The 27,872-nt window shown below is 41.9% G+C and overlaps 1 protein-coding gene and 1 pseudogene across 1 annotated transcript; both read right to left on the minus strand.

Annotated features, from left to right (window-relative positions):
* Positions 1–17,399, minus strand: LOC121304665 (annotated as a pseudogene).
* On the minus strand, positions 16,520–27,785 carry LOC121304670 (fibroblast growth factor receptor substrate 3-like). The gene is made up of 7 exons (XM_041235936.1): positions 27,598–27,785; positions 25,936–26,061; positions 25,487–25,575; positions 23,484–23,670; positions 20,191–20,352; positions 19,245–19,384; positions 16,520–18,832 (listed from the first exon to the last, which is right to left on the minus strand). The coding sequence occupies exons 3-7, from the start codon at positions 25,550–25,552 to the stop codon at positions 17,486–17,488; spliced, it is 1,902 nt and encodes a 633-aa protein (XP_041091870.1). The 5' UTR covers positions 25,553–25,575; positions 25,936–26,061; positions 27,598–27,785; the 3' UTR covers positions 16,520–17,485.
* Between the last annotated feature and the right edge of the window lie 87 nt (positions 27,786–27,872).

The raw sequence follows: 27,872 nt of genomic DNA on the forward strand, positions 1-27,872 counted from the left end.
ATGTAGAATTTTCTGTATACAAGCAGTGCGGTCGTCTAGCTCATTTTAAGTCGCATTTGACTTCCGGGAGTGTCACGATCACTCTCCACTCTCCCTCTCCAGATGTCACCCCGGGGTCAGGGGACGGCTTTGGCCAGGCCAACGCGGTTGTTGCCCCGGTCGAGTACGGAGTAGAACTGGCCAATGAAGACGTCCCCCAGAATCCAGAGAGGACCCGCTGGAGGGGGGGGTGTCCATACCCTGGAACCCAGTGGTGCAGAGCCCCTCAGACTCCTCCTGAAGAGGCAGAGAGGAAGAGGTTAAACACGCAAGGTGTAACATTAACCAACCTTCTCAAAATCCATTGCTATAGTGGTATGAAGAATATTTTGCTAAGGACTGTTTTTGTTTAAAAGCACATGATGATTAATTCAATCAAGACTGATGTCTATCCAAACCCTTGCAATTGTTTTAAAGAGGGTTAGAAGTTTATTAACACATTTTAAAGTACTTTTTAACCTGAGAAATACAACTCAAGCTACATTCCCTAAACATCTAAAAGCTTCTTACCATCACAACGTAACCAGCTGGGTTGAGAGTGCACCGTTGATTGTAAAAGTCAGGTTAGGCAGTTCGTTGATGTTTCCACACTCAACAGCATACTAACACAGCAAGCAGGAGACAATGGGAAATAAGACAGACAGACAGACAGCGGCTCAATCAACGCAATTCACTATCTAAGCTTTTCCACTCTAGCTAGTCACTAGATGCCCCGTCTTCTCCATCTTTTAATTGCTGTTTTGCCATTTTGTGCGATAAAGGACACAAGTTTTAAAATCTCTATACCTACAGGTAATTAAGGTAATATTAAAGAAGAATGGAACATCTTTTAAGACAATATTGTTGGCCTTTGCTTTTAAAGGTCATTTTCACAAATGGTCGCCTGTATGTTATTGCACAGTAGACAGGCAGAGGACCTTGTCTAGGAGCGAGATGGATCTGAATGTGATTTGGAGTTCAGGTTCCAGTCACAGGGAGAGCAGAGTCACTCATCGTCCCCTCATCCAGGGACGAGGCTCCCAGGACCTGCTGCAGGGCTGTGATGTCTGCAGTGGGTCCCGTGGGACCCGAGGTGCCCGTGTCTACAATCGCCTGGCAGCCACCACTGCAGAACATCACCTCACCATTCACTTTGATACTGAAGAAGAAGAAGTTAGTTATATTTTTATTATTTTTTGCCCTTGGTAAATGGACAAAACCAGGTTACACTTCTTTTTTTAAATCATGCTTGCTTTGGCCCTGTGACCAAGTTGTAATTTCTTTTAGCATATGCAATACAGTTAACATGATGAATTACTTAATGAAAACAAAACACCATTTCCATCACTTCTCATGCTACAGCAGCAAAACAAATGTTTTGTATCATTTATGGGAGACCCAATGTAATAGTTTATTGAATGAATGGACTCATGTTACAGAACAGTCACCAAAGAGAGTTTCTGTATTGTCTATGTGGTTCTCTCAATTCACTTGTCCACCAGGATCTGCCAGTAGCCCTGCTTTGTGACGGGAACCCAGTGCAGCTCCCCGGAGAAGTGTGAGGGGTCAAACCCCCCAAAGATGAGCTCCCCGCCACTGGAGTAATTCGGGTAATTCACACTTTCTCCAAACTGTTGATTAGACACAGCGATCCCCTCCACCTACAGGACAGGGAGAGTTACCATGCAATAGGGGTGAGGGGTTTGTTATACAGGCAGGCAAAGTGAATGGTAAACTGCTGGAGTAAGTTAATGAGACGAGATTATGAATACAAGTAGAATTACATGTACCTGTTCGTCTCGTGTATGCAGTATTCTGCCTTTGCTTTATCCAATTCGTTAGAGAATTAAAACTCTGTACAAAAAATCCTGATTTGAGGCAGAACTTCTAATGAAAATCAATCTGACATGAACCGTTTCAAAGTGCACCAAACCTTAATCCAACATGCAAGAATGTTGTTCTTGTTGTTGTTGTTTTTTTTCTTGAATCAATGTTGCTTTGCCGCATGGTCGCTGAACAAGCCAAAAAACAGAATTCTTTCTGACCACCTATATTCACGACAGAGATATGCCTGCATTACTGCTTTTTCAAATGATCAATATAGTTTCCAGCTTTGTTGCAACATAAACGTTTTTTCTGTTTGTTTCGGCAGCATAGATACACAGCATAATATAAACAAAAGTATGCATTCCACTCACAAATTACACGACCTAATTAGAAACAACTGCTTAATGCCTTTCTGTGGAGATATTCGGTTTTAATTTCTGATTTAAGGTTGCCGAACTACAAGCGCTAAAACACAAAGTGGCCATATTCCTGCCCGTATATGGTCATTCTGTTTAGGCGTCAAAGGGTTAATGGGGAATATTGTTTAAAATATTAAAGCTATATACTACGAACAGAAAAAGGATATATTGAAGATATATATTAGTGTACATGGATTTATAAGAGATAGATGTTATTTTCATTTGGGATGCTATAATTAATTTATATACTTACCTATGTAGTAAATATCCGCTACAGTTATTACAATAGGATTACAGGTCTATTCCATTATTACAGTGGAATTACATGTACATTCAGTTATTACAATAGGATTACATGTCTGTTCAGTTATCACAATGGGATTACATGTGGATTCAGTTATTACAATATAATTACATGTTTATGTAGTTATTACAGCAATAAAGACTCAGCAAAACCATTATTAATACATACAGCCACCAGGTCAATCCCTAGGACTCCAGTCAGGCTCCCTGAGCCATATTGAATGGAGAATTGGCTTCCATCGACTTGGTAAGTCAGAGAGTCAGAAGAATGATATCTGTGGTGGGCTTCTGAAAAGTCAAACAGAAGGAGATTGATAATGGTCAGGATTGAATGTCTCTCGATGAGGCAGCTCAACCTTTTTGAAGTACTTGCTGCTGGCTAGTATTACCTAACCCTGTTTCAGTCCCTGAGTTGCTGTCAAAATGTGGAGAGGAGTTCAAACTCATCGCAGGCTTGGCTGGAACACAGACCGGAGGGGACCCACAGGTTGGACGAGCCAGTGTCAAAGATCACAGTGACGTTCTGAGGAGGGGTCCCTATGGAGATCTCCCCATAATATTCAGTCTGAAAAATAGAAGACTTGTTTGCATATGGGTCAGAATCACAACACAATAATATATTCTGAGTTGGTTTTGAGCCATTGTGCATGAGTGGCACAGCAACAAGAGATATATTTTTGTGTGCTAATATATTCTGGCCCATATTATTATTTTAAGATGTTTTTCTTTGCTGAGATAGTTTGTAAAGTTGTGTAAACTACGATGGGTTGCTGTAGAGAAGGCAGCTTTCATAGTCATGTTTGCGCAACACTGCTAAGGATGGTTTGGAGAGAAGTTGGTTCAAAGTTGTTCTTTTTTTTTTTTTTACTGACAAGATGAAATTCCAAACATGTTTGTCCAGGTCTTTTTCAGGTATCTGAAAAATCTGAAATTCTTCTATTATTGATGTGAACCTGAATTGTTCATATCTTTGCTCTGAATGAAGTCTATTATTATTTGCTTTTCAGTGCTTGTTTTAATTAGTGATGCATATGAAGGTGATGGCATAGAAAAGAGTATAATATGAAAAGAATATTAGTCACATGATACATATGAACATTACTAATATCCTGATTTCTTTTTTCCAGTTTAGGGGTCTTTTGCCATGGTAACATAGAATGTGCATATATATATATATATATATATATATATATATATATATATATATATATATATATATGTGTGTGTGTGTGTGTGTGTGTGTGTGTGTGTAAAATAAGGTTTTTTTTTTTAAACTAAAATTATGCAACATATAATTATAATATGGATGGCATGTGAACATGACATAAGATGCATTGATTCAGCCAATGGATATTTGTGTTGATAGCCCTTTGAAAGTTTAGAAAAGTATAGGGATGCCTAGTGAAAGTATGTTTAAGCACAGATTGATAAATCACAAAGAACCATGCTAAAGAAACAAAAGGCATCATGAATAGTGGTATAAGCATGGGGAAACCGCTGTGATGAACATAAAAGGACACTAAGAAAGAGAGCAGGGATGGGAATAGGACTCCTATTGCAGAGCAGTTACATCGTGTGGCAGGGCGGAAGCCTGAAGTGTAAATATTGTGCTTTGCTTATAAAGTTTGTACATGTTGAATTGAAGTTTGGCAGGGATGGGGTTAAAATCACATTCCTGCCAATTTTTTTGTTTTTGATTTTTGTTTGTTCAAAACTTTTGTTTGTTCCTGTGTTTTATTGTGTTTGTTTTGTTGATAAAAGTGTGCATTTACACTTGAAACTGCAGCTTTCTCTCTGGCAGATAACCAGCCTTCGCTACAATGCCACCCTTTCACACACCCATTTCAGGTTTTAATATGAGCTTGATAAGCCACAGTCTACAGGTAACAAGCGTAGGTGTGTTCTATTAAACTCATAATAAAACCAAGAATGGATCACACTGCTATGCAATAGGAGTCTTATTTCCATTCATGTATAGTGAGGGATATTGGTTTGGTGCTGCAGCCCCTGACCGGTCACACACTCAGGAGATCCTTCCGTCCATGTAGTTGATGAGGGGCTCATCTCCCTGTGTGGCAGCAGGGCAGGCTTCACTGTGCTGGGTCATATCCAGCTGACGCTTCTTCCAAAACTCAGACAGGGCCTCCCTCGCCCGCATCACTTGCCTCATGGACCTCTGTCTCTTCAGAGGCACCCTGAGAGAGAGGGACCCAAACAGTGAGACGCAACAGTGGACATCAAGACCGAGCTACATCAAACATGACCCAACCCAACAACAGAACCGCATCTAACCCATAGTGGATATCAGGACCCAGCTACATCAATCATGAGCCAACCCAACTGCAGAACCTAACCCACAGTGGATATCAGGACCCAGCTACATCAAACATGAACCAACCCAACAGCAGAACCACACCTAACCCACAGTGGATATCTGGACCCAGCTACATCAAATATGAACCAACCCAACAGCAGAACCGTACCTAACTTCGAATGGCTGTAACCCTCAGTTAACGACACAGTGAAGAAGATCCATGAATCACATTGCAATTGTGTAGTCATTAATCACTACAGGAATTCATGTAGATTTATTTGATATGTTATAAATGTTAATTGCGCAGTAAAGTTTCAAAATAAATGGCATATAAACTCCATTGTATCTTACATTAACGATGACGATATATGGGGAAAAAAAATTACATAGTTACTTTTTTGTTACATTTTAAAAAAAACGACTATGGCTCATGGATAAGATTGAAATCAGAAAGCGTTCCAGCAGTGCAGGTGACGTGCTTTTCATATCACCTTGCCAGAAAATAGCACCAGAGAAGGGAACGAGTGGGGTCGATATCTGGATGTTTGAATAATATTGGGCTGTCCTGCAGCTACCTTAGAGAGTTGGTTTGGATTGATTCTTCAGCTGAAGGGATGCTCTGCACTCCACTTTATGCAATTAGCAAAATTACCAATGCTAATTCAATTCAATTAGCACGTTATCGAGGACGTGTGATTCCCCTGTTTACATGCTGTTAGAGAATCAGTGACTCCAGGAATACAGCCAGGGTAGGGAGGGCATGCAACACCTCTGCTCCTTTTTGGAAATCCCAACCTTATTGAACTTCTGCCCTGTAAGAAAGCACAGAGCTGTGGTGCACAGAGAAAACACTGAACCCACTGCATAGTATAATTTACTAAATAATGTAATTTACTTGGTGAGTTTAATAATTAAGGCTTCATGAACATATTGTCTTCTTGGTTAATGAAAACACTTTTTAAAAAATATTTTATTCCAAATAAGTGTCGAAAGACGGGCAAGACAGCAAGGCAAGCGATAATCCACATACATCACAGACAAAGTGATCTGTAGTTTTATCAGTTTTACAAAGCCACATTTTTTCAGTTTCTTATTTAAGAACTTTAAAAGGGTACAAACAGGAGCAGCAGTCACTCAAAACCATGAACAAAGGAAAAAAACAGACCGCAAAGGAAAAGTAAAGCTGAGCATGATTCTTGAAGATTATCACTCTCCAACACTACAAAGTGTTGTCAGCCTCCAGCCTGTAAGGGGCAGTGTAACTCCCACCCTCCACTTCACTGCTGTACCCCTGCTTCGCTTATGAACATCACACCTTCAGAATACCTGAAAAACTAATGGGAAACATCAATTACACCTGTTCCAACAGCCATTCACAATCATCAGAAATATGTGTTTTCTTACTCTCATAGCAATCTAATAAAACATCACAGAAAAGATGATCCACAGAACTAGGTAGACGAACAGACAGACAGACAGACAGGTACAGGTAGTGTATACAGGTAAACTGGTAGATCTCAACTGTATATTACCTTTATATTCACGAACCTGCTATTCCTCTGCTCCAGTTCAACTTTACCTGGGGATTTAAAAATGGAGCTGAATTAAACAAAGCTGTTTTCTAGAGCAGCTTGTAAATGGGAAGATGTTTAGTCATTGTTTTCTCCTGTGCAAAGTTTATCAAAAAGCAGAACAACAGGAAGCGTTGGGGGTAGCTACCCAGTTATTACCATGTAATTACACTGTTATTGTTGTCCTCTAATCAAATGCAACCAACAACCCAAAGCAAGTCTCAAGAGACTATGAGAGGACATGTGGCTTGTGGAACTGCAACTGCAGTCTGTAGCCCGTACACAAGTAATTACATTGTAATTACACAAATTAAATATATAGTTATGCTGTAACTACGAACCATCGATGTAACAACTGTGTTAAATCACATAAAAACCAACCGATAACCGTTAAGTATTTCTCTAAATTCGAAATGAATCGCATCCTGTGCAGAGATGTCATCCTGTGCAAGAAGACAGGCCATCATTCTAAAGTGAGTAAAAACAACACTTATTGTGTTTAATAGTAGTTTCTGTGTGCAAGATCAGTCGTGTGGAGGGTGTTCTCTCTCACAAAACTGAACAATCACATCCTATACAATAAGAGACCCCCACACACAATGTAATAACCTGTAATCAAGACAGAACACTGGATTCTCTGTGAGGCACAGAGGAAAGGGGACATTACTTACAACGATGGTGTAGGCAGATGGGGGCAGGGGGAAGTTCACTCCGTTGATGTTAAAGGAAATAGTAGGCATGTTAGCCAGGTTGTTGCAATCAATAATGTACTGAAAATAACAAGAAACAAGCATTAGGATTATACAGCACGTATTGGAAATCAAACATGCCCAACATATATATATATATATATATTTAAATGGAGTCTCCATGAATAGATTGTTTTTGTAATTGCATGGAAGTCTGACTTTATTTTAGATGTTTTGTTATCTTATAATTGCTCTGTAAAAATGCAATCATCGCACATCGACGGAATGCAACCTCATGTTTATTAACAAAATGACAATTATAAAAAAAAAAATATATACAAAAATAAGGACGTTGCTAAAGTCTCTTGTACCAGTATTTGCACATGCTGTTGAAAGAAAAAAATGCAACCACAGTGCAATTAAGGACATATAAAGTACAGTACAGTTGACAATGTGTATGTAGACTGAGCTGCTGTTTAATCCCTAGTTACAGTGGAGACTGGTTATGCTGAGTTCCACTGCAGTGTGAGTACTCACCTCCCCATTCTCGTCAGCCTGAGCTCCAATGTACTGCTGCAGGTATCCCAGGTACTGCTGAGGGCAGGTGAGGAGGGAAGTGCCTGTGTCCACAATAGCCTGGCAGCCATTGCTGCACCAGCCAGTCTGCTAGTTGTTGATTGAGAAGCTAAAAAGTCAACACAGTTTTAGGCTTGAGCCTTAAGTGGTTGTTGCTTTCAAATCTAAAGTCTAAAATGGTTTCATTTGCAGCGGTCCGGAGACATATTGAAGACACCACTGCCTGTGTAGTGCTGTTTAAAATGTACAGCTGCCGCCTTTATGCAATGGCATGGTGCAGGTTAAGGTAGAGAGAGATAACGAAGGAGGACATACCCATTAATTGCAATCTGCCAGTACGTCTCACTAGTGACGTCAGTCCAGTAGATGCTGCCAGTGTATCGGCTCTCATCAACACCTCCAAATGTCACCTCGCTGCCTTGGGCTTCATTCCTGAGAAAAAACAGCATCAAAATAATGCATATTTAAAAAAAAAAAAAAAAGATCAACTGTATCTATAACAAGTTATAATTGATGTTAAAAACTGCTGTAGAATAATAATCTAGCCCTTAAATAATAGATTATTGGGGCTAACATACTGGCTCAGGTAGAAGGCAAAAACGTTGGCCTGCAGCAAGCCCTGCTGCATCATAGTGTCCATGACAGGGGTCTCTCCTCCTGCTGCGATGCTGGGGTAGGCCAGGCCGAGGATGCCATCAAACTGGGCGTACACAAAGTTGGAGCCGGGCTCATTGGTGCTCAGACCCACCTCCTGGTTGCTGATGGTAATGCCTCCGATCTGAGCAGCAGGAGAGTTAGTGGTTAGACTGGGCAGCACTGTGCAGCAGCAGACCTGTCAAATCTGGGAACTCTTTCCTCTGCATGTTATTACAAGAAAATCAGAACACAAGTTGTATTTATGGGATTTGATGCATTCCGAATCAATATTTCTTCACAGAAAAAATGTCAATCCTTTGTTTTTGCTACAAACTGCTGTGTCATATTTTGAGGACAGTAATAAGACCAGTGAAATTTCACACCAGATTTGAAACCCAACGTAATTAATGGAAATTTACCATCACTGTTCAGAGGAAAAATTCAAGAAATGTATCTGTTAGGCTTCAGTTCCTTATTTTATATTGAGGTGTCATAAAATTATCTGAAAGGCTATAATTGTAGAATTATCAGTTACATTTAGGCTTAAATTTTACTGTAAACAAAATTAGAGTTATCATAACAATATAATTAAAGACAATGCTCCAAAAAGCTACAAAGTTGCCTGTCCTCAAATGAGAACTATTGCACTTAATGAGTTAAAATAAGGACGTAAACCCACACAGACGTTCTTATTCTCCCTGGGTATTTCTCTACCCACACATCCCCGTCTCTGTGGATCTGAAGCCCGGGGTACTCACAGTGACAGTGTCGTAGCCGAAGACCCCAGTGAGGCTCCCAGTGCCGTACTGCAGGGAGAAGGACTGGACCAGGTGGAGGACTGAGAGGAGCTGAACAAAGGGTGGTTTGCTGAGAAACAAAAAAGTGCTCACAGTTACGTACATATTGAGAACTTTTTATAAATTGTGATAACTAAACGAAACAACTTTTAATTATTGAGCAGAGTGGAAAAACAAATATTGTTTAAGTATAACTACACATTCAGCACTTCAAACATGAACTGAATATGAGCGTATGAGATGTTGGGCCTTTATTAAAAAAATATTTTAGATTGATTCAACTTTGCAGCGCCTAGTGGTAGACCAGGAGTCTAATGATCGTAACATCCATCCTAAAAGAAAGACAGAAAGAATATTTTTAAACTTGAATTATTAGTATTTGTTAGTTCTGAATTAATGAATAATAATAAGGTGATTTACAGCTGTTTCAATGCTTTTTTTCCTGTGTGATTTATAACATCAGTAGGGAGTGCTGGGATTGTTCACTTGTTCAGCAGAGCCGTGTAAACTGCATGCTGGGGAGCACAGGGGCTTCAATTGATGAGTTTTGGTTGGAGGGTATTAATGAGGGCTCCATGACCTTGCATTGTGTGAATTCATGAGTAGTGAAATAAAATAAATACATTCAGTTAATAAACAGAGTATCAGCTTACCGAAGGAGCCCCATGTCAGGAGCAGCACAGCACAGCAGAGCCAGAGCGAGAGCCTTCATGGGGACTTTAGGAGGCTGTTCCCCCTGCCTGCCTTTCCATTCCTTTATATCATCTCAGATCAGAACAATGTTAAAATAAACTCAAAAGAAACATTCGTGGGAAGATCTTTTGTTGGGTTTTCTAGAATACCTGATCAGCTGTTTGCCTATTTCAGAAATCACACCTATTGTTATTACAAAGGAAAAGTAAAAAGGCATTCCCAGAAATATGTTTCTATTGTAGCAGCTCTTTATTTTACTGTGTGATTTATAAAATTAATGGCGATTATTAACAGCTACCTGTTGGAATCAGTGTTCAGGCTGCAGGTGGAGAGCTGGCTGTCCCACTCTGTCGTTCCCTCGGTCGTACACAGAGTAAGGCTCCCGGAGGAACACATCGCCCAGGATCCGCAGCGGCTCTCCGGTGTCCGACGGCAGCAAGGTGCTCTGAACGCCAATCCTGGAGGTTCTGCAAGGACAAACAACAGCAGGGTCAGCGGGGAAGGACATGCAAACATGCAAAAAGAAACGCAAGGAAACAAAGTCAACATTACTAGTTAACACTTCAGGCTGTGTTCTGGAGGAATGTAATAAAGGCAGATAGTGAGAACTCACTCACATTAATAGCGTAGGCTTAGGGTGACAAAGTCAGTGCCGTTGATGGTGAAGGTCAGATATTGCAGATCGCTCATCGTATTGCACTCCACCATGTGCTGCAGAAAATGAGAGAGAGCAATAGACACAGCTGTGAAACTGCACCATGACCTCAAGAAGAAATTGCCTAAAACTAGCTATTAGTCTAATGAAGATAGCGATATCAAATGTCTGGGTCTATTCAGTGGCAAATAATGGCGTGCAAGAGAAAGAACCAGTACTGGGTACAGAGTATTCAGCTCAGGAGTGAGGTGCTTCAGTGGAGCTCTGCAGGGTCTGAAGCTGATTGTTAACAATCCCTCTCCTTCACAAGAGCCACACCAGATGCATTAACTGTTTACTGAAGCAGCAGCACAGCACAGCAGAGTGAGAGCGACAGCCTTCATGGGGACTCCACAAGCAGGCCCGGATACATCACATGGGAAGAGCTTTTGTTGGTTTAGCTAATCAGTTTGCTTAAATTGAGAAAACTACCTGGAATTATCACTTTGCATTACAAGTTGTTTACACTAGACCTGGATTAAGCAATAAACCCAAACATAGTTTCTTCTTCTGGTTATTCCAGACATGAAGGGCTTTCCACCATCATATCACATCCACTGTACCAGATTGCTATAGACTGTGGTGAAATGTGGTCTCAAAACTCTAAAACATTACTGGTCTGCACGTGTGCATGTGTGTGTGTACCTTTAAAGCTATATGTGAAGAAAAGCTCATTTAATATAGTAGCTGTGTCACAGATTCAGTTTCATGCAAAAATAGTTTTGCGTTGCATTAGCCCAGAACTTGTTTTAAATACCCAGATATGTTCCTGTGAGTAGAACTCCAGATTCACAATATCTTTCTTCAGCTTGTTTTATTAAACTGCTGAGTGATTTTAACAAGCAGGTCTTGCAGCTCAAACTGCAAATAAAATAAGCACAAAACATCATTCTGCTTTTTTTTTGTCTTTATTCAGTATACATTTTTCAGTGCACATTAAATTATAATACAGCATTTCCTGCCCATGTTTGACTGGTCTCACGTTGCTTTAGTACAGTTCCATACAGAAAGTAGAAACAGGTATGAAATGAGGCTATAGCTTCAACCTAGAACAGTTACAGTGTACATATATGTATATATGTATATTATAATACAATTGTTAGATTTCCATAAAACAGAAACATCAAGAAAAAATAAATAAAATAATTTAAAAAAATCTTGCCATCCCTCAAAGGAAATGTCCAGCCTGAATACTCAATATTGCATGAGATATAACGATATATTATATATCTATATATTATATATATCTATATATATTATATATATAATATTATATATATATATATATGAAGGAACTAGTTCTCTCTAGTGTTTGCTGAAAGAGAATAGTACAGACCTTTGTGGTGTAACCCCTTTCAGAGCGCTGGACTCAAAGCTTTGTTCAAACACAGCTCCCCACTTCTCACTCAAAAATCAGGACCAGTCTGTGAATGACTGGCTGCACACGAGTCACTCGAAAGAGTTACAGGAGGGCTTTTGGTCCCGTTCAAAGACCTGATCCTTTACAAAGGATAAACATTAAATTATTTGGCACAATTGACAGGTCTGGACTGGGGTGCCCTTTAACGAACTACAAAGGGAAAGCTGTAGCTCAATTCATAGTTCGCTGTTGGAATCAGCATTTTTCATTGCAATTGTTTTAAATGCAAAACACACTCCCACTGGGGGCTACGCGCATGTGTGCGTGTGCATGACTGTGGGAGCACTTAGCCAATGCCGATACAAGGTCAGTTTTATCACCTAATCTACAGCGTTGTATTTCTTCTGCCTTTTCTACTCAAAAGTGACCTAGACATAAAATAAATATTTATGGAAAAACGCAAGCATGTTATTTACAGCGATTAGGTTTATAGGTTTCTTATTCAAACTGTCCAGGAAACAAAGATTTAATTAATGCGCTGTATTTAGCAAATATTTAACCCCATACCGGAGTCCTGGCGCAATGGGGATCTTTTCAAAGGCATCATTATTTGTGGAAATTTACAGATTGTTAAGAAAGAAGGAATTCAAGGAAATGGCTGGATCAAATATCCAGTCCAAACCACAGTCTTTTTCACAGTGGGATTTTGAACTTTCAAAACTGCGAATTCACTTTAAAGTAAGTTCGTGAATTTCCAGTGCTGTATTGCCCCATTATCTGCACATGGGTTGTATTGTTACCCCGAGTGTCTCTAAGACTGTGCTGAACACGATGTACTTCCAGGGTGGGTTTGGAATGTAATGCACAGCCCTGCCACATTGGAAACTAATCCCACCGCTGACACCAATTCTCTCCCTGTCCAGGGTTTTTAAAGGGATTACTCCACAAAAAACAACACAAACCCACACCACGACATTTGAAAGCACCAAAGGAAAATTAAAATCCCCCAAAAAGGTGATCCACAGAGTTAATTCATACATCCAGAAAACTAGGGGAGAGGGTTTAGAGCTGCACAGGCATGTCACTCCTAGAGCCTAGATCATTCACTCAGTGGGATGCATGAGTAGGACAAAAACATATCCTCTTACCCTATGTAGGGTAAAATGTACACCGCCAGCACAACCGAACGCTATTATCCCCCTTTAAATAAATACAGGATTTCTACTCTTGGTTTCATCGGTTCATTGGTTTCTTGGTTTCAACTTTGGGGAGGGGTCTGGACAAGGACCATTGGACACCAAGACTACATAGGAACCAACCCAGGAGCAGACAGGACGGAACCACACTACTTGGGTCAGAGTTCCAGCATCATGCTTGCTCTGCTTTACTGTTACTGGCAGCAACTGCTCAGCAGCACTACACAGAATCCTTTTGAGAACTAGCTTTCCCCAATCCAGTGTAGAGTAGAGCCTGAATTAAACCTCAAAATGGGGCCAGCTTTGCAGTGTTCTGAAGTGAAGCTGTCAATGTGCTGCCAGTTTCTTTGGTTACCTGGGGAATTGAAGGACAATAGTGCCAGACATTTAAGAGTCATACATTTAGGGTCATCAGCTCAGAATAAGGCTGCTGGTCAGGCTCAGAGGGACTGCTGTCTACCCATTCTGAAACCCCAAAGATTAAGGCCAGTGCCTGGAGAAAGTATTCTCTACTCAATCCCTGGTATGAAACACAATGATACGGGTCACAATCCTTTGTGTCATATGTAACCAGAAATCAGCAATGGTTACAGTCACATGAACCTCATGTGTTGAAGCTAGCCCATGTAAAACACCCCCTCCCAAGCCCCATTGGAATACATTCTGAAAGCTTTTGAGGCTATGGTGCATTAAACCCTAAACATTCCCAATCCTGTTCTGAAACCCACAAGGATCCTAGTAACATAAGACTTGCGTTAGCTAATGAATTCTCACAATAGCACGCTGACAGACAGACTGACAAACAGACGGGTCGAGTACTTAGAGCAAATATTTACAGCTAACTGGAACACTTTAGTACCTACGAGACGAGTGCACCTGTACAAATACAAAAACATAGTTACAATAAAAATAATAATAATAACACAAGTAATGACAAGTGCATGCACAAGAGAATTAAGGATATGGGATTGTAAACATCAACCACCGTACCATCTTTAAAAGATAATAAAAGATAACTTGGCATGAAACACAAAATACAAAAAATCGTTCACAAAAACTCCCGATCTGGAAAATCTAGGTTGGCTTTGCTGCTTATGCTGTACTACTGAAACTCTTGGGTCCCCAATTCAAAGGATATAGTGTAAGAAAAAAGGGTGAAAAAACACTGGAGTCGAATTGAATACATTATCCAGTGTGGATCATAACAACAGTGTCACTCTCAACATTCAGCAGACTAAACGGGACGGAAGATTCTTCCAAGTTTTTACTTCCTCACTTCTGTATTATTATTATTATTATTATTATTATTATTATTATTTGCAGAGAAGAAAGCATGGCCGGCCACATGGAATGAAACAAAACCAGTACAATGAGGGAATCGGGAATATTTGCCACCAAACTAAAGCCGGCACGCAGGCCGGGGAGTGAGAGAACAGAACATGGAGACAGTTTAGCTTCGCTTAGAAACAAGATGAGGCTTCTTGGACTGGCTGATAAAGATAGTTATAGTAACACTTACATACATACTCACACACACACACACAAATAAATAAATAAATACACAGATCAATTAAGTTGTATCCGGTGCAGGAAAGATATTAAACTTTTTTTTTTTTTTTTTAAAGCACTGTTGATTTAGCGGTTTGGCAATGTGACAGGAGCTTTGGCACGGTGTTTTATGAAAAGGTAGCAATGGCGATAGTTTCAGGCTCATCTGGGCTTACTGGAGCACGGGGCGGGGGGGGGGGGGGGGGGGGGGGGGGGGGGGTAAAAAGCAGATTTGTGTGTAACCCCGCAAAGCACTTCACAGGATAAATATCAGGCAGGCTTGGTTTTACTGCTGGTCGTTGGTTTATTTATTTATTTAGTTTAGGACTCTAAAGTGAGTAAGTGTTACTATACATTTCAACAAGCGATATAAAAAAAATACAAAACACCAAAGCACACTTGAATGCAACAGCCAGTTCCCGCATTGGCACTTTGAATTGAACTGAAACAATCGCTGAGGTCTGGGTACCTTAGGAAAGTCAAACCAAGCCATCAGCAAGACAGGTCTAACACTAAACACAGGAGAAGAATGGAAATCGTAAATAAAACATTACAAACTGCCAGCAATGCCACAGATATACCGTCTCGGTGTAAACACCATGGTTCACGGTTCCTCCGTTTCCTGCCAACCGTACAGTTATCCTAGACTTCGTTTTTAGAAGAGTAGGGTTGGCACCTTTTGATATGGCACAGTGTAGTGATATGTTGAGTATATTTATGATATAAAAATACAACAATAACAGGGCACCCGCTGGCTTAAGCAGACTCCAGTCTTCCCTCACCCTGGCTTTCTGTTCCAATCACAATCTGTTTTGTAAAAAGGCTCCAGCTATGTACACTCCCACCCATTGTACAGCCTTGCACTGCTTCCACCAGGGGGTCTGGACTTATTAAAACCTGCTTCTTCAGAACCCTTTCCCTTATTCTAATTGGATCTGTTTTGGCCAGTTACGTGGTAACAAAGCAGAAGGCGTTGTTTAAACTCCAATACCACCAGTCTGCAGTGGTAGTGGCCTTCCTTCAAAATGACCATCCATTCTGCCACCAACCCGTCCTGGGAATGCTCACCTCTGATTGGGTGCAGTAATACAGTGGGTGGGCTGTGCATGGTTTTGTTTATCCTAAAAGTGTGCACATCAGAATCTGATTGGTGGGTTTTCAGTTCTGGTGGTCACTCCAGCACCAGAGACCCCCACAAACAAGGCTTGGAGGGAACTCTGGGGAAATTTAAACCCCAGTGCACAGCTGGGGCTGGCAGAAATGCAGAGAATCCTATTTTCAAACAGTCTAACGCATTTAGAAGAAGTCTCTCTCCAATCAATTCAAATACATTCGCAAAATTAGGACTGAAATTATATTAATTTATTTATTTTTTATTCCCCAGGGTAAAAAGTCTTGCCGAATTCAAAATCCTCTCAGTTAGACGCTGGTTAAAAATAAACACAGATTATTTGTGTGTGTGTAGCTTTCATTTGCCCAATACCCAACAGACTAGACGACCTGCCAGGGTCCAGTGAGCCTGAAACCTCTACAGAATGCACACGAGTACTTTCTGTAGATTCAACACAAGGAAAAAAAAAAAAACATTCACAGTTAAGACTTCTTCTTAGGTTTTTTTAGCCCTCACATTCCCAGACTATGTAATGGCACATGGGAAAAAAAATCTGAGTCACTACACTCATACTGTACAGTAAAGGAAAGTTGGCACCTTTGTAGAACTGCATGTTAATGCAAAGCGCCTTTCCCTTTTGGGGCACTGAGTTTATATATATATATATATATATATATATATATATATATATATATATATATATATATATATATATATATATATATATTCTATTTTTTTTTTTTTGATTATTTTAATGTCAAGCAAAATGGTCACAAACGGTAACGATGCAGCACCCCGTGTCTGATTTTTGTCAGTATGTATCTCAGAACAGCCGCCACCCACACAAAACAAAGTTAATCATAACTTGGACTGATCTTCCCTGCATTCTGGAAGTGATGTGGAATTGTTTTCTGTGTTTTACTTTTCAAATTAAAACAAAACAACTAAAAAGGATGTAGAATATATGTTTGCATGTCTGCATGCATGAACTGTGGTTCAATACTGGTGTACATGTATGATCTTACAGTTGTGTGTGTGTGCCTGTCTAAATAATAATAATAATAATAATAATAATAAATAATAGCTATCATGCTAAATACATAGAGGGGCATTTCCCTGGATCTGAGTGGCAAAGAGTGTGTTTCCTATTCACTCCATTATAAAACAAAACAAAAAAACCCTTCCCCTCACCCCACTGTTAAATCAAGCTAACGAGCTACAGGAGCTCACAATCAGTGGCAGTAAAAAGGGGATGCTGCATCTTGTGAGAGCTACAAGGCTGGATGGAAGGTGCGTCACACACAGTACACAACAGCTGGCACGCCTCTCGCTCGAGGGCAATGCCCTGCCTGCACCAAGCTGCCCCTGCGGGGGCCATGCCAACATGCCACCAGCTTCGATCCGGAGCAGCCAGGTCAATCCTGAACAGACGGCCGGCCAAACACACATCGGCAAGTTTCCTTTTACATTAGGCTGACCTAAACTTGTCAGTTTCAGCTGGATCCGTCAAGCTGCCCACGAATCACGTTTCGTAGTTTCGCCCGACAGTTGCAGGTAGGTAAGTCACAGAGCTCACTGCTCGACATGGGTCAAACCTCTTCTGAGTAAAGGGAGGATGGAAAGGGGGTCCGAATACTGCCGTACCATCGCAAAGAGGCTGGAGAGGGGGACACTTCACCTTCCACCTTCCACCTTCCACTCTCTTTCTCTCTCCTCTCTGTGCCGCCTGCTCCTCACAGCGGCAGGTCAGTGCTGTTATGCCTGGTTTTCCGCGACGTCCCGTCATCCCGAGGCAGCGCCCTCTGCAGGCTGGACATGGCGGCGGTCTTCTTCAGGTCGATAACGGCATAGAACTCGCTGCGACGGGGGGGCTGGGGGCCCGGGGGGCCAGCACAAGGCAGGGGCTGCTGCTGGGGGTTGCCGCCTCCTCCTCCTCCTGCACCCATGCCCCCTCCCATCCCACGCTCAGAATCCCCATCCAGATCAACTTGGATGTAGTTGAGCTGCCGCTGCTGGGATGGGTCAGCCCTCCTGAAATCGAAGCTAAAGACCCCATTACCACCACCTCCTCCTCCTCCGTGGAAATCCCCAGGTCTGTGCGGCCTTCTTGGGGGGCACACTGGCCTCCTGCCTCCCTGCGGCAGGCGGTCTGTGTTCACATAGTTCCGCATGACCTCCCTCCCGTTGCCCCCGGCGCCGTCATCATGGTAGCCGTTAGGCGTTCCGGGTCCCTCCGAGTACTCGTCGTACTCCTCTTCCTCGTAATCCTCCTCCTCCTCTTCCTCCTCGTCCTCCTCCTCTTCATCCTCCTCCTCCTCTTCCTCCCTCTGCAGGGCGCGGTACTCCCACACTGGCGGCAGCGATGGCAGGTTCTCGTAGTTCAGGAGAGCCATCTTGCGGTGGCCACTGCCGACCCCCATGCAGCCGAACCCTTGCGAGGAGGAGGAGGAGGAGGAGGGAGGCAGGGAGTGGGGACCCTCCCCTCCACTGCTGCTGCTGCTGGAGCACCCGGAGAGGGAGACGCTGCCAGGGAACAGCTTGATCCTCCCGCCTCCTCCTCCAGCACCTCCCAGGCTGCCTCCCCTCCTCAGCCCTCCCCCTCCCAGACCGTTGATGTTCTCGTAGGTCAGCCTGGCATTCTGGCAGCCTTCCTTGTGCTCGTTGTTGTTATTGTGGTGAGGGTGGTGGGGGTGGAGGTGGTGGTATGAGGGGTGCAGGTGGTGGGGGTGAGCGTGGGGCAGAGGAGAGGGGTCCAGTTCCGGCACCGCCTCGCCGGACAGGTGCGTGTGGTGGTGCACGTGCAGCTGCTTGGCCAGGGTCTCCCTTTCCCGCTCCATCAGCCTGCATTGGGCAGGGGTGGGCCCCAGCACGAACTTCACCTCTCCCGTGGGGGGCTGCAGGAACACTTGGGGGTTGCACTCCTCCAGAGGGCAGCAGTGGACCCCAGGGTGACCCCCAGGCCCTACACCCCCCCTGGCGCTCTCCGGGTAAGAGTTGGGCCGCACCTCGGGCAGAGAGTGGACACAGTGTCGCCCATGGCTCTCCCCATCTGCGCTGGCAGTGTTCACGTAAGTATGGGCCTGTGAGAGACAGACGGAGAGTCAGAGCAAGGGTCTGTGCAGGGATTGGCTGCTTACTTCCAAATAAGGGCTGTTTTTAAAAAACATTGGGGCACATTTACTGTCTATCAGTGCTGCAAAGTTTGCACCAGTTATACTGTATTATAGTGTAATAATGTAATGCAGGACCACCATGATATATGCAGTCCCCTAAATTACCATGCAAAGTTATTTTTTGCAACTCAAAAAACAGCACAGCTAAAGCTATTTGTTTCTTTATGTAAATCTTTTTTTTTTTTTTAAATACCTTAAAGAAATACTAATTCAATGACCAACATTTCTACAAGTCCAGACATTTTTTTTTGTATTTGTAAATTACAAACACTATAACGCTTTTGAGTCATTCGTGGTTACGGATGTTTCTTCAAGTCACCTGGTCCTCAATGCCGATGAGCCCGTGGGTGGAGTCCTCTCCCAGGGAGGGGTGGCGTGTCGAGGGGTGTGAGGAGCCGTCTCCTCCCACTGGGTATCCAGGGTATCCATTCGGGAATCCGGGGACAGTGTAGGCTGGAGCTGGGGGCAGAACAGCAACAGACAACATTTGTTAGCGAGTTTTAAAATGGTGGTACTGAAACACTGAAATACACTGGCATGCAGGTTTATGTAGATACGGGAATGGCCTCAATAAAACCAAGGGTGCTTTTTTTATGCAAATGTTTTCAATTAGTATGATGGCTAGGTGGTGCAATTGAAAACACTGCCACAGCTACCATGGCTGCAATGTTTTTACTAATCAATTGAAAAAGAGGAAACAAAGAACCACAGCACCATTGAACAGACCCAAACTACAGGATACAGGAGAAACTATACTGCCTTCCAAAGGCGAGAAGCAGGAACTGACATTCACATCCCTATTGGAACCGATCTGCAGCAATGACACATCATTTACTGAGAGTTTAGATCAGTCAGAATCTCAAGGACACAGTATTCTAAACATTTAAAACAAGAGCATTAAACTACAATGTTAGCATCAGGTTTCCGTCTGTGTTTTATTGAGATCGAATGACTTCTAATATGTGTACTTTCTCTTTCACTCTTTGTGCGACACAGCAGAGAGTGTGTGAGAAACAAACTCTCAGCTTGATCCGAGGCGGCCAGTGGGCACTTACAAAGCACACAAAAATGTGCATTTATCAAACATGCAGAAACATTTTCGTTCAAAGCTCCAATTTCAGGCATTACGAGCAAGAACGCAAAACAGAAGGGGAAGCTAGCTGAAAACAGGCAGCTGCTTTGCGTATTTTACAGCGCATATAAACATCCCTTGCTAAAGCCAGTCTGACCAGCGCTGCTGTCCATGCATTGTGTTGTGTACTGACTGTTGGGGGTCTGCGGGGTGCGTGGCAGGACCAGTTCAGGGGGGTGGCTGTTGCGTGTGATGATGACAGGCTCCTCCACCACATTGATGCTGTTGCACTGCATGAGCTCCTGCAGCAGATTAAAGATCTCCTCTGCGCGGGTGCACTTGAAGGCAAAGATACCTGCAGAAACAGAGAGTCACTACAATTACAATGCCTTAGGGGTCAACCAAGGCTGAGCAGCTGAAGTTGTGGGCGGATGCTTTCCAAACCAAAAAGCCCAGAGCCAGGAGCAAGGAATTGAAACTGGGGTACATTTTGACCTTGTGTATGGAACAACATTACACCGCACACCAAGATGTTTTGATATTGTTAGGAAACAGAGTGTAAGAAGAGATCACAAAGTTCAGCTTCACACACATGCAGGCAGGTAGGTTATATAAGACAGGTGCTCACTGGTGCGAGCGAGACAAGCTACCTGAATCCTCTCCTGATGACAGACCACCTCCGTACCTGAGCTATCTCCCACAGCATTAGGTAGCTGACCACTATCTGATTTCAGTTTATAACTAGGTGCCACATTTGTTGTGTCGAATGATAAAGATTTAAGCTATAGATGTGTACCTTTTGAATATTGGTATCAATAAATGGAAACTTACTAACATAGCAGCTGGATCGTGTGCAGACATCAAACCAAATTACTTTCCTGACAACAGTATTTTGTTCAATTGCAGTTCCCGTGATGCTGCAGTAATTAACAATTACACAAAAACGTAACAAACAACAAAACACATTGACTCTGTGTATTCTCAATAATAAAGATCAAATGGCAAATAAATGCGTAACTGACCTGTAATTGAGCAATTATGTGGTAGAATTACAATTACATAGGTGTACCCAGGTTCAACTATAATTATTAATTATTATTATTACTACTATGAATTAGTCATTTAGCAGATGCTTTTATCCAAAGCGACTTTTAGAATAGGGGGTGAACGATGCATCACAACTGCAGAGTCACTTCCAATAGGACCTCAGTTTTCCATCTGATCTGAAGGACGGAGCACAAGGAGGTTAGGCGACTTGCTCAGAGGTCACACACACACACACAGCGAGTCAGTGGCTCAGCCTGGACTGAACAGGGAACCTCCTGCTAACAATCCCCTTTCTTTAACCACTGGAGCACCAAGCCTCAGATACAGACTGCAATGAATTATGAATTGCACAATTACAGTTGGCATTGACCCCAGGTGTGGTGGGCAGAGAGCATGAGGGCCTCATTCATGAACTCTGTGGGCCATAGTGGATGCAGTAGACAGGGCTTTTGCTCCCAGTGCCATGTTGTGCAAACCCAGTGTGAACAGGTTTTCAAATCTACCTCTGCTGCCACCTTGTGTTTACTAATAGTAACACATGTGAATCTGCTATGATGGCCCATCTTCAGGTTGGCAGACAAGTGTTGACGTGGGGTCTGTAGCAGATAAAGCTCACAGACTTCCAGACAGAAAATGCTGACCTTTCTACTCATGTTCAGTCTAGGTGGGCTCGCCAACCTTTTCCCTTTTCACTGCTTGTGTGTAGCCGTGAATAATAAGGTTTGTTTGGGAAAGGCTTTGCACTAACTACACATTGCTGAAAGAGCTAACTTCCCAACGTTTTGGTGCGTTTAACACAGGGAAAGTGTGTTTGAAAACAAACACTGGAGGTATTTACAGGCTAAAAGCAAACCACACATTTATTTCTCTTTAAATATTATTTGAAGCTTTTCCTAAATCCCTAGTCCACATTCTTTGCTTTTTGCGTGGATGTACTTGTTTATCATGATTCCAACTCCTTGCAGTTAATATATTTGATATGTAACTACATTTAAGTAGTATTCATTCAAAATTACTCTTTTTACATAGTGGATTAATTGGTTCTCCGTTACATGGAACTGAAGTTTCTGTTCCTTCATATTTAAAGCATTCCTGGCCTACATTTCTGTAAGCTATTTATCATATCTACAGCAGAAACTTCTGCCTCTGTAGCCCAGGTCTCTCTGCTATCACTGCTTCATGTCATGTTCTCGATGTGTTCTTTATAATCCTCATCAAGGTAACATTTGTATCTGTTTTCATTTCCGCTCATGTGTTCAGTAATATTCCCCCTTACCAATCTATAATTGTCTTGTGTTTCATACAAAACTCTACTAAACACCTAAAAAAAAAAATTAATATATATATATATATATATATATATATATATATATATATATATATATATATATATATCTTTAAATTTATATCGTTGTGGCACTGACATTTCTGCTACCACATCAAGGTGTATATTTTTAATTGCTTTTAATATATATGTAAAATGAAGAGGACTTCTGTCCGAAACGTCCCGAGATAAAATTATTATTATTATTTGTAATCATTTAAACTTTTGTGGAAATCCAAAAAAAAAAAAAAAAAAAAACACGTCATTATATATTAGGGCTGTCAAGCAATCGTGGCTGTCAAGATTAATCGTGATTAATCATTTTATCTTAGTTAATCTTGGTTTTAAATTGCATATTTAATTGACACAATTACACAATTACAAAAAGGATTTCCAAGACTCTTTGCTTAGAGACAGACACGGTGATGCTGTTGCTGTTATTGGAATGCAGAAAAAAGATGGAAACATGTGTAGAACACTGCTTAGAATCCCGTCTCATTGTCATGGAAACAGTCTACTGTTAGTATATACTAGCATAAAGCAAAGTGTGTTTGTATTCACATGTACATACACAGAGATTGTTTAAACTACGATATAGCACAGAGTTTAAACATTCATATGTTTAATCAAATGTACCAAAATGCACATCCCTGGAGTTTATTAGCCTTCGTGTTAACAACTGATCATTTAGCATCTGATGGATGGGATGCAACATTATGGGCATGTGCCTTTCAGGAACGCTTGAACAGAAAAGCTAAAGCTAGCGTGACCGACCGACCGACCTCCCTCCCTCCCTCTCCCTCTCTCAACCGAATAAACTTACATACAGACATATAAAGTCACAAGAGGAGAGAAAAGGTGAACAAGAGGCATCTACCTTCCAGATCCTAGCACATTTAAACAGAGGGATCTACCTTCCAGATCCAATACATTTAAACAGAGTGATCTACCTATCAAATCCTAGCACATCTAAACAGAGGGATCTACCTATCAAATCCTAGCACATCTAAACAGAGGGATCTACCTTCCAGATCCTAGCATATTTAAACAAAGATAAATCTCAGGAGGAACTGGAAGCCATGTGATTTCTATGAACCCGCAATGACGGGACTGACCTTGGCCGGTCTGGCAGCGACGGCCGCTCTCGAAGGAGAAGAGGTTGGAGTCGTAGCCATAGCGGCGCAGGCAGAGGTAGGGCCACCTGACAGCGTCGCGCTTGCGGGTGTGCAGGATGAGCTCAGTCTGAGTGAGCTCCATGGAGCCGGAGCCCAACTCGTTCCCTTCATCGTCCACATTCGTCACCTGACACGGGCATTGCAAGTACAAACCACACGTTACAGGCCTGGCAAACCACAGGTAAAGATCTGCTCCGAGGGGACAGCTTCCCAAAGCATGGAAATAAAGACTTTTGATTAAGAGTTCCCTTGCCTAGCAGTCTGATCCAGTTTGGGTTACCGGCAGTGCACAGGTAACCAGCTTGGGTGTTTTCTATTGCCATTAGAGTAAAACCTGGGAATGAACTGAACCACTACGGCATGAGTCTTATTTCCATCCTTGGGCGAAAATGTAATAAAACAATCACATCCGACTCACTTTCATAATACAGAGGAAAAAAGACTCCAACCCTGACTTACGATATAATCTTGATCAGCGTTCCCTCCAAGGCTAAAATGCGTGCATCTTTCGCAGTAACTGGCAACAGCCTTCGCTCTCAGTTTACTAACTTTCGCAAGTTATTATCATAAATATCAACCTCAATCGAGACTCCAGCCTCTCGAGGTAAACCTATTATTTTGAGACCATTAGTGCAAAGCACTGACATAAGCATATTTGTCTGTGTCTTGCAGCTAATTCTCCGATTTCCCTGTGTAAAAATGCACGTCCCATTAATGCACAGCTCACTCGGGCACCAGCGAATCTACAGGGTGGGCCGTCTCTGGCGATTCTGTAGAGCGCTGCTCATGAATTTACAGCTTTTAACTCGTCATATAATTGAACACTAAAATCAGTAAAGCACAATCTTCCTGCATTATTTAGAAGTATAAATACTCTGGCAAACATAAATATAACTCACAATACTAACACTTTGACGGTTTTTGTTTTATTTCCCTTTTAAAAAAACAACCATTTCAGAAACCACCTCAAGTGTTTTGAAACTGGTAAAAATTTAATTGGCACATTAGTCGAAAATACACATTTAAATGTACAGTAATTGAAGAAGAAATGTTTTTTTGGCGAGTTTATTCATCATGTGACTTCACTCCGCGTCTCTACTGAAACTCACCATGACGGCTGCACCAACGAAGACAAAAAAGCAATGTTTCAGTTAGACAGAGCTAAAAGAAACCTGATTATCTATATGAGGATGGTGCGATGGTGTTCTTAAAGTTTTTATGTAACTCTCGTTATCATGTACGAGTCAATACCGTTAAATATCATAATGCCAGTCATAAACACGTACAGAATAAGAAAGCAAATATGACGTCAATGTAAAGCACTGCATCATATGCGTAAAAACTAAGACCTGGGTACTGTGGTCAAGGCAGAGCTTTCCCAAACAAGGCAAGTTAAATTAACTGCATATTTCATTATTATTTACTTTATTTCTTTCCACACCACCTGCCTCTAATGAAGCTATAATTTGCAATTTTAGACCATGGCCGTTTCTTAATTGAATTATATCTTTGAATTTGAATTGTTGAGATATTATTGAGTGTTGAGAATATTGTTTCAAAATTGTATAATGCAACAACGTATACTGAAAGGGTTAATGTGTGGCCGAAGAAAACGTCAAGTTTCTAAGTATCAAAAAGCTTAGAGGGAACGCTGATCTTGATAAACTTTACAATTTAGCAAATATCCCCTCAAACACAACACAAGAGAGCAATGCAGGGCTGGAACTAAGACCCCCAATGCAGAGCAGTGTGATCCATTCCTGGCTTTACTATGAGTTTAATAAGATACCCCTGAGCTTGTTACCTATACAGTGTGGCTAATCAGGCTCATTTTAAAACCTGGCATGGGTGAAACTGCTGTGCAACAGGACTCGTATTCCCACTGAAGTATAATGAAGTGCAGAGGGAGGGAGGAGCTGGTGCCCAGTCTCCAGTCAGCTCACCTTGAATCTGGTTGGGTGGTTGTCTGGGATGGTGTCTCTGTACAGACAGCTATAGCAGCTTCCCATTGCTTCAGCAGAGCGGCTGGCACCTGAAGCACACACCAGGTTAGTTAGGAGAGGAACCAGCATTAGATAACAGTTAAACATACATGCTGCCCTCACCTGGGGATGAATACAAAAAAAAAAAAAAAAACCTTTTCTCATTTCTATATGGGGAAACTCTACAGCTGCCAGCTCTACGTATGTTAACACGCATTGATAAAATGATCAAGCAGTCAAACTAAAATCACTGGGGTCAGAGTTGGAAAATGATTAATATTCCATTAAGAATCTGGGTTTCAGTAGTGGAAGCCCCACTTCCTCCCTCCCTCCCTCCCTCTGTTGCAGACCACATTGCTGCAAGACAATCCCCCCACCCCAGATCAGACCCCAAACCCGCTTCTCCTTACCCAGTCCTGGCCATCAGTGGGAAATATTCCCGCGTCAATCCCAGAATCCTCTACTGGGAGTCATGGTGAACAGGAACGTATAGATTTAAAGTGCGTTTCCATGGCGACCTTATTTCTCTCTTTCACCTGCAGAAACAGAACAGTTATAAAAGTTTGATTTATTTTAATTTCTGTTTACTTATTAAATGTTAGTCATATTACCCCCCCATACAAACACAAAGCAATACAGTTACACCTGTAACCTGTACCCATATTGCAGCTGCTACAAAGAACATCGCCCAGCTCCAGCCTGCTTTAGACCTTATTGCTGCGCCTGTCACAACAGTGCTACCAGCTGCATGTGTGATGAAGAAAGCACTCGGGTCCAAGGGACCTGGCAAGCCATTTCTGCCAATGCAACGAATGGCTAGTGATACTGCATTTAGTACCAAGAGAATAATACAATACAGAGCTGGTCAAAATGGCGCGACGTATCTGGTAACAAAACCAGGATCCTAAAGGCGCCCCTGGTCACAAATAAACCCACTGAAAACAATTCGTGCGTGCTGTGCTGTGGACGGGACTGTCACTCTGTGGTTCACCCCCCTGGTAAGCAAGAGGGTATGGCAAGCTGGTGCCTTGTTGCCCTGGTTACCGACTCGTCCTCTAAACTCCATGACCCCACAGACTGTAGTAGTAAGTACGGGACTATATTTTTTTTTCCCCAACTTGTACCAGTCGCTGGAGGTACTAAAGATTTAACAGTACTCCTGTTAGGAGGTATCAGAAGCAGGGCGCCTCGGTTAATTGATTCATACTTAATGTATTTCTCTGCATCCTAGTAAATCTTTCTAGTTGTGTATTTTCTTCTATTCCTGAACAATAAATAAATAAAATTATTTATTTATTTGAGTGCGTCTTTTAAGTGTTTCACTGAGCATCACCAATGTGATGAAAAATATGCGGTAAACTGCTTAACTTATAAATGTTTGTTAACGCAGAACGTTAGCTACTACGCAAAACTATTATACCCACTGCACGTAAATGATTATTTCAATCGTTTATATTCCAAGAAAAAAAAAAAAAAAAAAAAAAAGTATTATATTGTGTATTATTATAACAGAAACTAGCTTGAAACGCCTGGCAACCGCGATGTACATACGATATTACTAAACTGACGCATTTACAATCACAATTGCACTCTGACGTCGAAACTCGCCATCCGCGTCAAGGTTTTGCTATTAATTCAACGATAACGACAGTTCACATCTATTAATTCAACGATAACGACAGTTCACATCTATTAATTCAACGGTTCACATCTTCAGAATAATAAATACCAGCAGTAAAAACAATAGTATGACGCACAAACCCAAACATACGGTACACAAAATCAGTATTGCAGAAATAAATGGTGCTCGTCTCTGCAGGTTTGGGGTTAAAAATGCATTGACTGAACTGCGCAATAATAATAATAATAATAATAATAATAATAATAATAATAATAATAATAATGTCGGAAGAAACGAAATCACAACGGGCATCGCTGTTTATGATTATTACCGGGTTGACACATCTCTTTGCACTAGTCCAGCTCAATAGACACACACACACACCTTCGCTTTTGCACTTCCAAACATCTCACTGCAGAACAAAAACACCGCTTGAAAACCAAGCACTCACATGTGCAACATTGCAACGGGCCCTCGCATCTCAGCCCGGATGCTGCTGCTATTCCCGATTCCCATCCGCTGCGCTTGGTGGTGCAATCGTTACATTTTATTTGATTTTTTTTTTTTTGTTTTTGCAATCACAACCGGGGGGGGGGGGGATCTTGTTCTGTTTCCCCCCACATCCAGGACTCAGCTTGACATCTCCCATCAAGGGGTCAGAGTTGACTGGAAGACAAGGAGCTGGGAGAAGCAAGAAGGTAACGCAGCTCTGGAGGACTGGAATCG

Source organism: Polyodon spathula, chromosome 39 (assembly GCF_017654505.1).
Source record: "Polyodon spathula isolate WHYD16114869_AA chromosome 39, ASM1765450v1, whole genome shotgun sequence".
NCBI lineage: Eukaryota > Metazoa > Chordata > Actinopteri > Acipenseriformes > Polyodontidae > Polyodon > Polyodon spathula.

Excerpts from the sequence above, each read along its gene's own strand:
- LOC121304670 (XM_041235936.1), bottom strand. The coding sequence starts at position 25,552 with ATGGGAAGCTGCTATAGCTGTCTGTACAGAGACACCATCCCAGACAAC. Across the intron at positions 23,671-25,486 it reads ACCACCCAACCAGATTCAAG|GTGACGAATGTGGACGATGA; the intron begins GTGAGCTGACTG and ends TGCCCGTGTCAG. Across the intron at positions 20,353-23,483 it reads TCGCTGCCAGACCGGCCAAG|GTATCTTTGCCTTCAAGTGC; the intron begins GTCAGTCCCGTC and ends CTGTTTCTGCAG.